The sequence below is a fragment of the Zonotrichia albicollis genome, chromosome 1 (assembly GCF_047830755.1).
Source record: "Zonotrichia albicollis isolate bZonAlb1 chromosome 1, bZonAlb1.hap1, whole genome shotgun sequence".
Taxonomy (NCBI): domain Eukaryota; kingdom Metazoa; phylum Chordata; class Aves; order Passeriformes; family Passerellidae; genus Zonotrichia; species Zonotrichia albicollis.
The window spans coordinates 19,185,579-19,201,328 of NC_133819.1; the positions used below are offsets into that span (position 1 = coordinate 19,185,579).

Below are 15,750 nucleotides of genomic sequence, written 5' to 3' on the forward strand. Positions count from 1 at the left end.
CCTATATGGCACATGACATTATGCTTTGTTCTATTCTTTGAAGTCCAAGATGTTAATAATTTTAGGATACATGGAAAAGGAGAGGAAGTAATGTAATAACAGGGAGTGGGTTTTGGTTTTACAACTTTATTGATTCTTTTCCTGCAGAGGAGTGTTCATTTTGAATGTGTAATTTTTCACATGCATTTCCTTTGCTACTTTGGTTCTTTAAATATTCTTTGGAGCAACATACAGCTGTATTTCCACATGCACTTGAATGCATGCTGGGATAAAGGAATAATTTGATTTTCCACTGAAAATTTTTGTATTCTTTATCTTTATCCCTTCCCTTTCTGGTATCTCAATGCCACCTTCCATTTCTGTTATTCTTTTACAGCAAGGAACAAGCTTAGTTGCATTAGATTTTGAAGCAAGCTTTGGAACTAATGATGCTCAAAATGGAAACACAATTGCAAAGAATTTACTTTTCTCTAATTGTAATACCATCAGGGTATGAATAGCAATGTTAGCAGTGGTGGGGTTTATCTTGTTGCTTGTCTTTGCACTTCCATCATCTATTTACTGTGATATTCTTTATTTCTTTCTACCTTTGTAGAAAGAGCAAGCCGTTACAGTAAGCAGTATTTACATTCTACCAGTCTGGGAGATTATAAGTCAGATGGCTCTGACACGAACCCTACCTTTTCTTACTGCAGTGAGATAACAAGGCCATCTGATGAAGGAGGTACCCTTTGTTCCCACCTTTTTTCACTAACAGCACCGTTGCAGTGTGTTGAGACTTCACAGGCCTGTATTAACTCCTTATCCTTGTGTAGTCACAAGTAGAAGTTTTGTAAACTATTGCCTGATTGACAGAGAAAGCAAAGCAAGACTGCGCAGTTTCTGTGTGCCATATCATTCTATTGTAGATTCTCTTTCACAGTTTCGGTGATGCTTTTGGCTCCAAAGCCCTGTTAACTCCTATTTACAGTGCTTTAAAGAAATTGTGTTGTGTTTTTGCAAAATGTACATGAATCTGTTTTTATTTTTTCTCTTGACTGACACAATGTAACCGATGAAATACACCTTTAACCTGAAAATCCACATATTTTCCTTGGGCTTTTCAGTGGGTAAATCAAGTATATCATAGTATCTTAGTGACTAAAGTACTTTTTCCTGTATTCAATTATGCAGGATGTTGTGGCTCTCTAGTTTTTTTCATTCAGCTGGGAAGTTTATGTAGTCTCTTATGGTTTAACAAGGATTAATATTAGAATACTTTGACAAACCTGCATTCTCTGGTACAAACCCACATTGCATACTTGTTTGATGCTGTTAATTAGAAGAAAATTTAGGAAAATTATGCATAAGGGTCTAGTCATCCTAGTGGTGTTACAGTATGTACTGGACTTGATTGATGAAGTGAAAATATTCTGAATCATTGCATTCTAAGTAGATGTTTTTCAAAAGTAGTGATTTCTGCTTCTCAGTTGTGAAAAAATGAGGCTTTGGAAAGGTTATTCAAAGGGTTCCTTTTTTTCTTTTTCTTGTACGAAACCAATTCATTGCTTACACAACATTAAATTACCCAGGCTTTTAGAAGATTTTAAGGCATCCTAATTGTAGACTGAGCTTGTTTATGTTCTCCCATTAACTGGAGTAATATGTTACTGTGTTGACTGGTGCTTATGGAGTCTAGCTTTTTATGAGTGCTGTGTAAATACATACAAGCAGCTCTGATTAAGAATGGGTGAGGGAGAAGGTGTTCAGACTGCTGTGCTAACTCTGAACAAAGAAAGAAATACATATCTTTGACAGAAATGTACTGCCTTTATCATATCTGACTATCATGTTTGATATTTTAACTATATTCTCAACTCTTTTAATAGATGATAACAATAAGGCACATTTATGTTGTTTTTTTCTCTTCCTGTGATGGTGCAAAGTGGCTTTCACAGTCCAGTGCACATTGTTTGTCTATAGCTGTTCTGATCTTTTCTTTGGAAGTATTCAAAACCATTTCAACATTGCTTTGTCAGCTTGATTCTATTTGGTTTTCAACAGATATTTTTTACTACTTGAGAATGGGAAATGGGCTTTGTTTTTGTGGTAGTTCTGGCACTAGTAAGCTTGCTTTTTGTGGCTCTATTTGAATCTATTGTTGTGGTGATGTCTTGAACAGATCATTCCCAAGAGCAACGTATTTCAGCAAGAGGTTGTTTTTCTGTTTTAACCCAGCTGACCAGCCAGCATTTGAGCACCTGTAGACAGCTCCCATATCAGGGAAGAAATAAGTGCCACAGCTAAGTAACTGAACATAATCCTAATGATTTACAAGAAAATGCCATTTCTGTGGACACACTTAGAGAGAGCTAGCAGAGGATAGCATCTTTGGCCAAAAATGCCAATCTTTTAATCCCATTCAAAAGGTCATTTTGCACATAGCCACAAGACAAGTCTGCCCATGACCTTTATATAATGTTTCTTATAACATAAATGAGAAGCAAATCTATTTTGGTGAGATTCCATGGCTGTTCCTGGTGGAGTTTGTACTCTTAGATCAGCAGAGTTTCTCATTGGCCATTGTTCTATCTGATGGCATGCCAACATGAAAGACAGTTGGAGACGTGTAACCAATTTTACAATCTCTGAGCATCTTTGACCTTGTCTCATCATATTTCACATATTCCTGCATTGTTCAATTGCTACTTTAGTTTAGGTACCTTTACTGATATTTGATGCATAATTCAAATCTTTGCCGGCCACAGCTGATGGAATTGTTCCTTAACTACCTCTTCCCAGCCCTTAGCTGGCTCTCTGACTTGATACCAGATGTTAAAGGCTTATTCAGATCTAAATAGCTCTCTCTTCTCTTGGGGAATTTCAGTCATAACATCACAGTGAATCTACTAACATTGTTCATTAGAATTACTTCTTTCTATTTTGTTCCCTGACTGTTATTTTAGATTACGATGGTGAGCTGAACCATGGGTCCTTCTCTACAAAATCAGTAGATTTTTTGTATTATGTAAGTTCAGAAAATTCCCTGTTATTTTAGAGTATTGCAGGTAAAATGGGAAACAATTGTTAACACTTTTCAGCAAGGTGACGCAGTTCATGGGCTTTCATTTTAATAATCTTTTTGAAATTACTTTTCAACTTTGTGTGTCTTTTTTTACAGCTTCTTTCTGTGATTGCTTTTCAGGGTGGACTTTATTACTTCATAGTATCTTTGAGGATTTTTGCTGCACTGAACAGAGGGCAAAGCAGAGTGTGCTCTAGAAGCACTAGAGCTTCCCAGTCTGCCTAAATACTTTGCAATTAGTTATTGCCTAACAAAGATTATCTTTGTACCTGCAAGCCATTCTGTAGGACTTCACTTAAACACTGGGTGCCACATTTTTCCTAAATTCTCACCAGCAATGGGTAATTATTTTCAACTTGGCTAAAAAGGAATAGAAAGTGATGATTTCTCTCCTTTAGTTCTGCTTTTAACAGTGATGTTGCTTCTCAGGCATGGAATCCTTACTTTTGGAAGGTTTTTCAGATTTTTTTCCTTCAGAAAGAGTGGTTGAGATATATGGATGTCAGATTTATTTTTGCTTATAAAGCCAGACCAGGCAGTTTTTTCTCTACAGAACACTGGGAAAAAGCAGCAAAGTTCTGAAGTTTAGGTCTCTCTTGACAGCATTCTGTCTGAAAAATATCTCAGCTGTTGTGTTTTGGCTTTTATTTAGATTTTTTATAAAGACTTTCCTCTCTGCCCTGCTTTTCCATCAAGCCTTTTACAGTGGTTTTCTCCCATTTCTTTCCACACTCACTCTCTTGTTCCCCTTCCTTCACTTTGGGTAAAGTTTTGCCCTGTTGGTTTGCATTCAGGCTCCAGGAAAGAATGATTTAGTTCAATATTATGGCTCAACACCTCTGCCAATCTGGCACTATTTTGGAAGGTTTCAGGGCTGGTTTCCTCCTCTTTTGCATTTGGCCTTTCCCTTTTATTTATTTTCCTTTGATTTCGTCTTAACATCTAGTTTGTGTGCACACCTTTGTCTAAATGTGTATCAGCATATTGACATAATGCATAATTTTTTTCCAAACCATAGGTTTGGACTTTTTCAGTATAAGTAACAGTTTATTTTTATTTTAAATTCTGTGTAGTCTGTAGATGGAGAAAAATAAGAGATGATTATCAGTTCATTTTCAGTTATGGATATATTGTTACTCTGGCGGGGAAGAAAAATGGTTTCTTAGTTATTTTCTGCGTCATCACCATATTATCTTACAAGATACATCAAAATCACTCTGTAGGAAATCAGTTTTACAGTACTCCCAAAAACATATGTAATGTAGGAAACCTCAGTGGATATTAGAACAAAATTTTCAAGGGCCTTTTGTTGTGTTTTAAATATGATTGCTGAAATTTCATATATTTGGCTGGAGTCAGCATGTGTGCTATTTTCACTCCTTCAGCCCAAGTTCTTCAGACTCAGTTCACCTGCTGCCACCACAGTAGTGGTGAGAATTAGCATAAAGGACCCTTGATATGAGTTTAAAGGTCTTCCTGTCTTTATTTTAATGAAAACAGACTGCCAGCAACTCTCAAGACTCTGTCTTTGCCTGGTTAGTTATCTTCTTTTACTCACGGTGGCAATTCAAATACAGAGATTTCAATGAAATTCCACTTATTTTGTTATCAGCCTTAAAAGTAACTGGTAGATTGCCATGAGAAAACTGATTTTTTTTCTTAGATACTTGATTGAGATTATATAACAAAAAAGCAACCCAGAAGCGATTGGTGCAAATAACCTCTGAGGAATAAATACAGCAAATGGGCATTGCTGTCAATATGATTCCCAATTCTATGAAGACTGAAGAAAACATGATGCTGCAGTCTGTTTCCTTAAGTTTTGAAGTCTTTATCTAGCTTGGAGTGGAAGCTTAATCAATGAGAAACAGTGAGTCCTTTAATCTCTCTCCCCAGTGGCATGTCCTCATTGTGTGATCTGAACCTTCTGAAGAAGAAATGCTCCACAGCAGCTGAGTCTGCTCCCCTCTCTTCCGTCAGACTCCAGGGGTTATCTTCCACCTTCCCTCACTGGGGCAGGAGCTCGTTGTAGAAGAATTGCTGTTTGAGCTGCAGTGTGAGCACAGCCCTGCAAAGAGCACACACAGACCTTAGGGGTTGTTGTGTGTCACTGGCAGCAGCCTTGTTCTGTGTACCAGCTCAAGGAGAGGCCTTGCATTCCTCAGCCCAACACTGACAGGTTAAACATTAATTTCAAGGATGTCTCCTTCTCTTCCCCTAGCACACACCAATATCTGTAACTCTATATGTAAAATGATTCTTCATAGGATTTGCCTGAGGCTTTGACACCCACACGTATATACCACAGAAAATCCTAAAACAAGGAACTTTGCTGCTGCTTCTGCTCCTGGTTAGCCTGGTCAGAAGACTACAAAATACTCAGATAAATTAGAGAAAATCCCTCCTTATTTCACACATTGGAATTGCAGATATTTCCCAGTATGAAGCCAAGGAGTCTCCTTGCATTGGGATGGTGTTCATAACTCTTCTCCTGTGCCAAGAGCTGAATGAAGAAGAGAAAAGAAAACCAGATTTTGCTCCCTTCCTTGATCTGTCCTTCCCGTGAATTTTTACAAAAAACCCTCGGGTTTTGAAGTTGGGAAAAATCAACATTAGTAAAGGGCAAGTTGAAGAAAAAAAGAAGGAATAATACCTGACTGCTCTTTGTGTTGGGATAGAGAGATCTGTCTTCCATGTCCAGGTGTCAGGAGTGCAGGGCAGGAATCCTTCACTCTTCATATTCTGTTGCAAAGCTCTGCCATTCTGGGGAGGTCAAGCAGAATGACACAGCAGTTCTTTTTTCTTCTCTGTCAGGGCAGACTTGTTCTTTTTTGCTAGGTAGCTGAACTCTGTTTCCATAGTATTCCCCAGAGTCCAGTAATCAAACATGGCATTCAGAGGGAGAGGAATCGTACAGTTCATGGGAAGAACTGTAGGCATTTGTGGGTTTCTTGTCACCTTTCAAGTGTGTCAGCAGGCTGCCCTGCCACAGAAGGCTGAAAACATCAAAATGATGCTCTCTGTCTACTCTTGGTACCTCTTAGTGAGGGTCACACTGACACTTCTCTTAGCCACCAGACTCTTACATCTGTTTCTGACTTTTTTGTATTTCACACTAGATGTACTTTGGTTTTCCTTCTTTAATCAGCCCACAGCAGGTTTCCCAACCTGAAAGCCAACATGTGAGAAAAAAATAGTCTTCCAGTCAACAGCATTTTGGTAAAATTGTTTCTCCATCTTGGTAATCAGGTGGTTTTCTGTTATTCAGTGTGTAATGTACTACAAATGCTTGCAGTCAAATAATAAATAACTTACCCACAAACTTCTGTGATATTTTTGAACTTAACCAAATAGGTCTACTCTGTGTGTTACAGACACAAGTGCATGTATATATTTGTAATCTCTCTGGTGCCACAATTTTTTTTTAGCATGAAGAGTTTTCTTTGTTAGAGAGCTTTCTCTCCAGAACCAGTGAACCCTGGTCTTCCATGCTCAAATACATTTTTACAGAAATGATATTTTTTCCCTTTAAAGATTTGCTGTAACCACATTGTACCCAAAAAGGACATGGTTTTTCAGGCAGCAAGGCAGAACTCTCTCCCTTCTGAAAATTGCATCTTTATTTTGAAGAAGGTGTGTTTTGCTGTTTCAGCTTCTGCCTCCTGTTTTGTGGTGACTCCTAATGTTCAAAGGGCATTCTTTTCCTGATTTAAAATAATGTCATTACAGTAAGAGGAGTTCTTGAAAACAGTGGGAGGCTTATTTGTGTTAAAAACCTTCTCACCTCTAGATTTGAGGTAACGTAAAGACAAAATTAGCTGTAAGAATTTAGATTTCATTTAGAAACAGGTTGGGTATGTCCCCTACAAATGTGCTAATTTCTCTGTGTTTAGATGATAAAGGGATTTCTGCTTAATATGTAATTTTGTCTCTGGATAATCCATTTAAGCCTTTTAAGCCATGTAAGTATAGGAATCCAGAAAGACATTGGGACTGCATTTATGTACTATCTTGTGCATTATCAGTTTTCTGTCCTAGTCTGGACTATTGGACTTTTAGGGTCCTCTGCTGAGTGCTTTGTTAATGCAGAACATGAGAGGAATTAGTCTAGAAAATTATATTTCATTCTTTTCCACCACAAAGAGGTATTAGGTATCTGTAAAACCCGATTTTTTTTTTTAACATAAAGCTTGAAAATTCTTATAGTAATTCAAGTGATTGCTTGATTAAATTTTGATTAATGTCTGGTTTAGAGTGCTGGGAATAAAACTAAGTATTTTATGCTGGTTGTAATACATTAAGATAGAAGTCATTGATTCATCTGAAAGCACATTTTCATTCAGTATGTGTTCACTGAGGATGAGTTAATGTTCCAGAGAGAGCTTTATATTTTATATTTCCAAAATATTTTTGCTTAGGTTCCTTGTGCTTATCTTTAATCCCCATGCCTCTCTCCCACACTCTTGGCATCTGGCAGCATCAAAAGACAATCCCCACACATCCAGGTGGAGGAGAATCCAGAAGAAATCCCATTTTCAATTTCTGTAGTGTAGCAGCAGTTGAGGGGATCCTTTTGTTTGTTCTGCCAGCTGTCTGAGTTTGATGTTCCCTTTTCCATTAAACAGTTGGTGAGCAGAAAGTGGAAAGGAAGTTTCCAAGTGACTCAGCAGTTGGAAGTGTTAATGGCTCCCTTGGCAAGGAGTGGTTTCAGTTGTTCAGTGTGGCTCCCTAGAGCAGCTTTTGATACACTTCAGAGAATGCTATATCCAGTAGACAATAAATATAATTAGTAAAATTGTGTCCAGTGACATACATATCCTGGTTAATGCTATGCTTCCGTTGTTCAGATTGGTTATACCCACTATGCAAATAAATCTATGCACAGAAATCAAGGCACAGCTTCTGTGAGAAGAACTTACAGGCTTCTCTTTCTAATGCACAAGGGCAAAAGTAGATGTTCAGTAAATGTAAGAGAGTTTGAATTATAGTTGAAGGCATGTGATGTAACCTTCATTTTACTAAATCTTTCCTTTTGTGAGGAAGCCTAGAGCAAATCTGTGCCTATTCACAATTTAAGTAGGAATTGCAGCTTCCTGTGGTACACCATGGCCCCACTAGGACTGAGGGTGCCTTGGGCTGGCTGTAAGACATTTTGTGCCTTCATAAATAAAATAGTGTGGTTTGGTGTGTGAAGAGAGAAAAGAGGCAGATTGTTGTCTCAGCTGAGACATGCTGCAGCTCAGGTTGAATGTTGAGCACCAAGGTTTGTTTGTGACACCGAATCCTGGCTGCTGTTCACATTCCAAGCAGGATGCCCTGTGATTTGGTTGTGCCCCAGCACAGAACCAGTGGCCAAATGGAGGCTGTGTACCAGGGCTGTGGCATGGCAGCTGCTAATAGACACACAGGCTGAACTCTTTGGACTGCACAGCCACCACTGAAAAAAATGCCAAACTAATATTTGTAGTGGTGTCTGAAAAAAAATGGTCTTTTATATTTGAACTGCTAGAAAAATTCCTATGACAAAATGTAATCTATAAAATCTATACCCTATTAGCAATTGTTTTTTTCTCAGGTTACAATAGAGTATTTAATGTATTTAATTGCTTTTTTGAGGAAAATGAGTGAATTAAACATCTAGAAAAGATTTTGCGGTTGAATATCAAACCAATTTTTTTTGTCAGTACATTTAACTGGTTTAGAATATTCTGTGTTCATCACAATAACCCTAAAATTACATTTTTAGATTCAAAACTAGGAATACATAGCACTTTAGTTTTAGGGTTAGAAGCCAAATAGTTTAAGTAATTTTCTCTTTTACTGTAGAGAAATTAAGTAATTTTTCTCTTTTACTACTGTACTGTAGTAAAAATTTGTCAATGGAATCTGGAAGAGGGATAAATGGTTTGTATTTTAGGTGAAATTAATTTTAAGTGAAGTAGATGGTTGTAGCTGGCCATAAAGTTCCAAGTAGTCAGATATAGAATTCATACAACTTTTAAAATCCCCAAAGCAACTGTTCAAAGAGGTTGGATGAAGATAATAATTAATATAATTAATTCTAAATGGTAATTTTATATTGTGTTCACTTTCATTTTGTGCTATTTTTTTTTAGCAAAACTGATAAAAACATGAATATGAATAAACACTACAAACAGCCTTTTCCTCTATTTTAAAAGGCTGATAATGCTTAGAAATTTTTTAATGAATTTTCTGGGAGATCATTTGACACCCTATTTTATAATAAACACCTTTACTTTCATTTGAAAAAAAATTGTTTGAAGGGGCTACTATGTAATTACATTTATCAATTAATTCTTTTGAGTTTTTATGGTCTTGCAGTCCTTAATGGCTATTCCAAAAGCAGTCTGAGGAAGCTGATGCCGTTTTCGGAACATCAAAATTTTCTGCTCTACCAGAGCAGGGCTGGATTTTGCTCTTTGCAGGCCCCTTACCACCTCACTGATCCAGAGTCAGACACAGGCAGGGACTCTATGGCTTGTTTGAGATTTGGCTTCTTCTCCTCCCCTGCTGCCAGAGCACTAAATTATGTGTAGTTGATACTTTACAACTCTGTGGTGCTTTACTATGACAGTAATGTGTTAATGATCACAAAAGCTTTTGAGCTATTACTCAGTATCCTCCAATTACTGTACCTCAATAAAAATGGTGCTCTAAGCAGTATCCACAGTCTCTTTCTGGCAAAAATATTTCCTGTGTTATTGTCTTTTTATGATGAGGATGGATGTTCTGTTGACTGTCCTCTTTCTTTTAATGTTGACTGTAGAAAATAGGACATCCTGGGTTCCTTTCATTTTTCTCTAGACTTTGATATTTGGTAATTGCTTGCAGACAAGGCCTTCTGGAGACTATGCTAGCCTGGGCTTTTAAAAAATATATTGTTATTTTGCAGTTACTGTGAAGAGGAATGAAAGCCATACTCCTTTTTTTTAAAGGAAAAAATAGTCCGTGAGAGACTGACTTTTGAAATACAGAGATTTAGACACCTCAGAGAGGCCAGAATGGAACTTTGAAAGTAATTTACCATGAAAAAGAATATAATGGAATTGATGGATCCATCATTCCTCTAAATGTGAAGAATTAGGAAGGTCTGAATCACCAGACACATAGACCATGATGTACTAGAGAGACAGTTTCTGTCTGTTCTTCCAATGTCCTTTTCCCTCTTCATCTCCTGTTGGGTTTATGATGGACTTATAAAACAAAGACCAATGTAACTATTATTAGTGATATTGCCCGTTCATACAAATCAAGAACTTTGGACTGAAATATGAGATAGTCCCTGCCTAAAAGGAAACCTCAAATAAAACACAGGATTCCAGTGTCACATGAGCACACTAAACATTTTTTGTTGTTCCTTTCAAAACGTCTTAGTTTTCTCTGACATATGTTCAACAGCTATGTGAGATCTTCCATTTCAGTTTCATTCTAAATCAAATTTTAATTTCTTATATTGAAATTGTTCTCCAGAGTTATAATTGCATGATTCTGCATTTCCCATGATAATCTACTTCAGCTTACATGGTGCATACAGTATAGTTAGTCTTAATTATTGCTAGCTGATGAAATGGTGTTCTGGAATAATGATTCTTTAAACAATCTTTGTCCAATCATGACACTAATGAAGTTTAGCTTAAAATACATTATTTTATAAACTCTAGTATGTCAGTAAGTAGTCATGAGAGCAGAGACATTTTGATTTTTGAATGATGAATAATTAATGATATTTTAAACACAAGATCAGTAATTTTGTTGGCCTTCTCTCCATCTTTTTTTAAAGTATTTGAAGATTGCACAGTTTATTTCTTATATCTTTAGAATTTAGGTTATGGAAACTTCCTAAGCTGTAACATTCTGAATTTGCCACTGAATCCAAGTAGTTCAGATCTTCAATTCTAATGAGGTCAGTGAGCATGGCAGATATTTATTAACACCCTCTCTGAATTAGGCCATACTTTGAGGTTGTTATTTCAACAACCTAATTATATCTGGCTTTGATATTCCAATTTACTAACTATTACTGACTCCTGTAATGGATAGCAGGCAGACAAACTGCTGCTCCTGACAGAACCACTGAGAGCAACCAGCCTGGTAGCTCAGACATCCATGAAAACAAGCTAACTGACCAGTAAAGGGCAAGGAAAAGAGGAGGAAAAAAAACCAAAAGAAATGAAGAGAAAGTTACTTTTACAAGAAAAAAATGCCAAGATGCCTTACCATGGTGTTTTCTACTGTTCTAAAAACAGCATTTTTCTGTATCAGGTCTCATCATCTTCAGTCTTCAGGTTAGTGCTTTTTATATTGCTTACACAGTCTTAACTATTCCCAGTAAATCTGACTGTGCTGTGCTATTCTTTCTGATTAGAAAAAAAAAAAACAAACCTCTGTAATAGATAAGCTGGGAATTTTTCAATGCTCATCAGAAGATAGTAGTTTAAAAGGCAGACTTTTATATAGGAAGGGTTACATGTGATTAATGTCTCGATGCCAAAAGAACCACATTTTTCAATTTGAGATTTTTATGGTTGAAGCTTGACATTTTTAAAACAAGGAATCCAGCTTTGTGGTAAAATATATTTAATTTTGAAGAGCCACATTAACTGTAATGATTGAAAATTATAGATATTTTGATATGATTGGCAAAAAAAGTTTCTTTACCCAATTTTTAACATTTCTTTTTACATGAACCTCTGTGATTATTTTCAAGTTTTCCTCCTATTTGGGGACAGGAGCATTCTTGGCAATAAAATCTGCACTGTAAAATTATTACTGAGGTTTTCCTTATGTTGTATCTGTCTAACATTCCTGTACTCTTCTGTTTGTTTTCTCCACTTCTGCTTTATTACTGTTTTCTTTAGAGACCATCTCCTTGCTCAGTACTATGGGGCTGCTGCAGAGTTCTGTACCTCATATCAACCTCCCTGGGCAATCCCTGCACACTCATTGAAGTATTTTAAGTTCTCTGACACATGTTTTTACTGTCGAGTAAACAGCTCTTGCTGGCTGCTTTAGGCTTAATATTTTCTAAACTTCTGCTATGACTTTTTAAAGGTATTATGGAGACCTAGGATGCAAGTAGTTTGCAAGTAGCTGAGCAGTGTCTGCCACATGTGAGCACATAGGAGCACCTGCATTATTTGGGGTACTTTGTTTGGAGCTGGGTGCTGGGACATCTGGAGGGGAGCATCTGTGAGAGGCTCAGCTCCTTTGTGGCTTTAATTCAGAGGCAGCTTGCACAAAAGAGAGGTGCTTAGGGGGACATGCCTTGCAACAGCTGAGCTGATCTAGCTGTTCATTGCTTTCTGCTGTCCCTGCCCTTGGGTACTTGGTCCTGCCTCTGTCCTTGCTCTACATTTGATCTGATCCTGGCTGAGCTTACCAAGCCAGCAGAAGAACAAGCTAGCTGAGAGGAAGGAAGGGGCAGTAGAAGTGTTAGGCTGTCTCACTCAGCCCATGGGGAACTAGCCTCAGATATGCAGTGGGCACCGGGGGTGGACTGCCTGTAACCTCCTTGAGAGTCGTGAGTCCCCTAATGACTCCTGCCAAATTCATCCAAAACTCTTAACTTCAGCAGAGAATGCTGTTCAGCACATCATCTTTAAAAGTCTGCTAAAAGCTCAGCTGTCATGACAGTCAAGTTACTTTTCTGCCCTTTGTGCCTCTTTAACATGGTACCCTCATCACATGTAACCTTCCTTACTTGTTGCCCAAGTGTCAAGATTCTTGTTTCTGATCGGCCTGTGATATGGGCCTTCTTTAAATCTCTTACTAACTTCTTGGCTGAAGGCAATTATGTTCCATTTATGCTGCTGTTTATGCTTGGGCAGGGTGTGAACTTCTGCAGAATTAATGTGTTAACTTCCTTCAAATCTCTTTTAAAACTGTTTCTCAAGTTGCTTATATGACTAATGTAGTGCTGGGCTGAACTCATCTCAAGAGCATGGGAAATAAAGAGGAGAAGTTAGAGGGTTTGTGGTTGCTCAAAGAGATGTATTAAAATCTGCATCCCAAAATAAAAATTGACAGGACAAGGCCTGAAGAAACTCAACCTATCTGAAAACTTGGCCCTGTTTTTAAATGGGGACAGACGATATTATTTCTAGAGGCCTCTTTGAGAAAAACATTCACTTTAAATATTTCAGCGATGGTGTACAGCAGCCAATATCTGGGGAAATTGATAGAAAACAAAAAAATTATCTAGCCAGAATTTGTAATCAAAGAAACCTCTTTAACACTTTCTGGAGAAGGCTTTAAAAGGTGTCAGTTGTTACTATCCACCAGCTTTAAGAGAGCAGTAACAGTTCCATTTCCTGTATTTCCTAAGATTGTATTTCCTTGGCCAGGTATTACACTGGGAAGTATCAAAGGGGCTGTGCAGTTCAGGCACAGTGACCTGTGCACATGGACAGCACATGGGGTGACCTGAATCCCCAGAAATGTCCCGTAGGCCTGCATCTCCCCATGTGCGATTGCATCACTCTGATATATCTTCTGTTGCCTGGGACACAGCTGAGGATTTCTAAGGGAAGAGCAAAAGAAAGAAGGAACTGAAAGCTATGGGGAAGGCTTTCTAATGTCTGTGAAGCCTGTGCCAAATGTAGCAACCTGTGGGAAATACAGCAGTAGCAAGGTAAATAAAAAAGGGAAGGATTTCCATATATGTGGATGAGCATGATTCCCATAAGCAGTTTGATCTGTCTTGGGAGAGCTCATTGTAATGGCAGTAACCCAGAGATGTATGATGATGCTGTATTCTGGCTCTTTCGTGGTGCTCAGAAAGCCTACAGCTTTTTACCTGATGTATTGCAGTCACTAGAATTAAGCACATAGTAATTCAAATCTTTACTTTGTGTTCTCTCATGTTATGATTACAGAATGTTGTAGTATTCTTTGTGAGTTGTCTGAAGTCTTAGGAGTGAAACTGAGAATTCTCATAATAATCAGAATAGGGAGGATTCCATTAAATCCTTAAAAGTATAATGTGTGTGAGAGTAAATGGAGTGATTATTTTACACGTGGTTCAGTAACTGGCATGTGTTGCAGTAAATGGCAAAAGTGCAGTAGTTATCACTAAGGATATAAGGATATTTTGTTTTACCATGGATCATCAAGGTTCTGCTGTACAAAAGAATGGAAGAGATTTTAATTATAGTATTGATAAAATGTATCTCAGACCCTAACTTTTAACTGAGTTTTCTTTTTAGCATAGCATTTCTTTTTAAGCTCATAGTTATACAAGGTTCTCTTAAGGATTCCTTTCCCATTTCTACAGCTGGACCATTTTCTTTCCCAGTTCTTTCAGAGCATTTCCTGATCAGTACACACTCTGCAGACCCGTTGTCTGCAGCAGTGAGTTGATACTTGCTATCATTCTTTCAGCTGCTTCTTTTTCTTGGAGGCTTCCTCTCTGTCTTATATAATGTTCATAAATTTTTCTTGCTCTTTTCTCTGGGGAAGACTGTAAAAATATAGTAAGAGATACATGATAAATTTATTTAAGTAGATAATTTAAAGTGAAGATCTGGCTTGCTTGGTAAGTGGGACAAGAAAAAAAAAAAGTAAGTTTTGATAAACCAGAATGCACCTGGTAAAGTCTTAATGCAACAACAAAAAATTTCACCTGTACTTCTGGGAGCAATGGTCAGCCCTCAGCTCCATCACCAATAAATCTGACATCAGTTAAATGAATTTCATGTTCCACCACTGTATTTTATTGTTCCCTTAGGTTAGCTAAAACCATTGCTTTTGCTGCTGCTGCAATCAGTGATGTTGTAGAACTTTATACTTCAGACTGAGCCAGAAGATTGCAGTTAACTATGTGTGATGATGATGAAAAAAATCAAACTCTTTTTCTGCGTCATTTAATCTCACCTTGAATTATCTGTATGTCACCAGCTCAGACATTATCTCTTCACTATTCTGCTTATTTATATGATTCCCAAATAGTCTTCCAAATAGACCATCCTCTGAAAGTTTCTTCAGTATTTTTTGTTAAAAGTTGTTAGAAAATAACGATTGTTTTCAAAGTTTTTTGCAGAATACTATAGTATTCTTTTAATGGAAAAAACCCCAGTCCACATGGAATCATTCAAGCGTCTTCAACACTAGTATGGGCTGATATTTATGCTCACATATATGATACCTAAATAAATGACTAAAAGGTAATTAGCAAAGCTAATCCTTCTTTTTGTTTGTATAACGCCTTTTTATAATACTACAATTCATATCGCTTCCCAAAATTTCTCATGCTTTGGAAGAAATGCTTTATTTTTGTGGATTTATGTTTTCCATCATTGCAGGTAAAGTATCCAACAGCTTTGTTGAGTCAGTTTGCCAGAATTCTCTCAGCTTGTGAGAGACTGATTGCTAAAGAGGAAAGCACATTTCAGACCTGCAGCTGTCACTGGTCACAGAGGCAGGAGCTGTGGGTTATCCTCCCCAAAATAAGCCCCTTGGCTTGGAGGTTACAATGAAGCTGACCATCAGTACGCTTGCTGCCTTAACGCTGACAAGGGATGATTGATAGGAAACAAGAAAGATCTCTTTTGGGGGGAAAGAATCAAGAACAAAAGGTTCCTACCAGCCTCTGCTTCTCTTGGGAGAGGGGTGTCTGACCCTGCCAGGGACCAGGGAAGAGCTACCAGCCCTTTGTTTTTGCAGGGCAG

The 15,750-nt window shown here is 37.6% G+C and overlaps 1 protein-coding gene across 4 annotated transcripts in view; it reads left to right on the plus strand.

Annotated features, from left to right (window-relative positions):
- Positions 1-15,750, plus strand: part of NEBL (nebulette) — a 246,373-nt gene that overhangs the window by 218,429 nt on the left and 12,194 nt on the right. For 2 of the 4 annotated variants that reach the window (XM_074535159.1, XM_074535148.1), the window contains one exon: positions 596-724. The exons of the other annotated variants lie outside the window; for them this stretch is intronic. In XM_074535159.1, the coding sequence (XP_074391260.1) occupies positions 596-724 (129 nt within the window). The remainder of the gene's footprint in view (positions 1-595; positions 725-15,750) is intronic. 4 annotated transcript variants of the gene reach the window in all.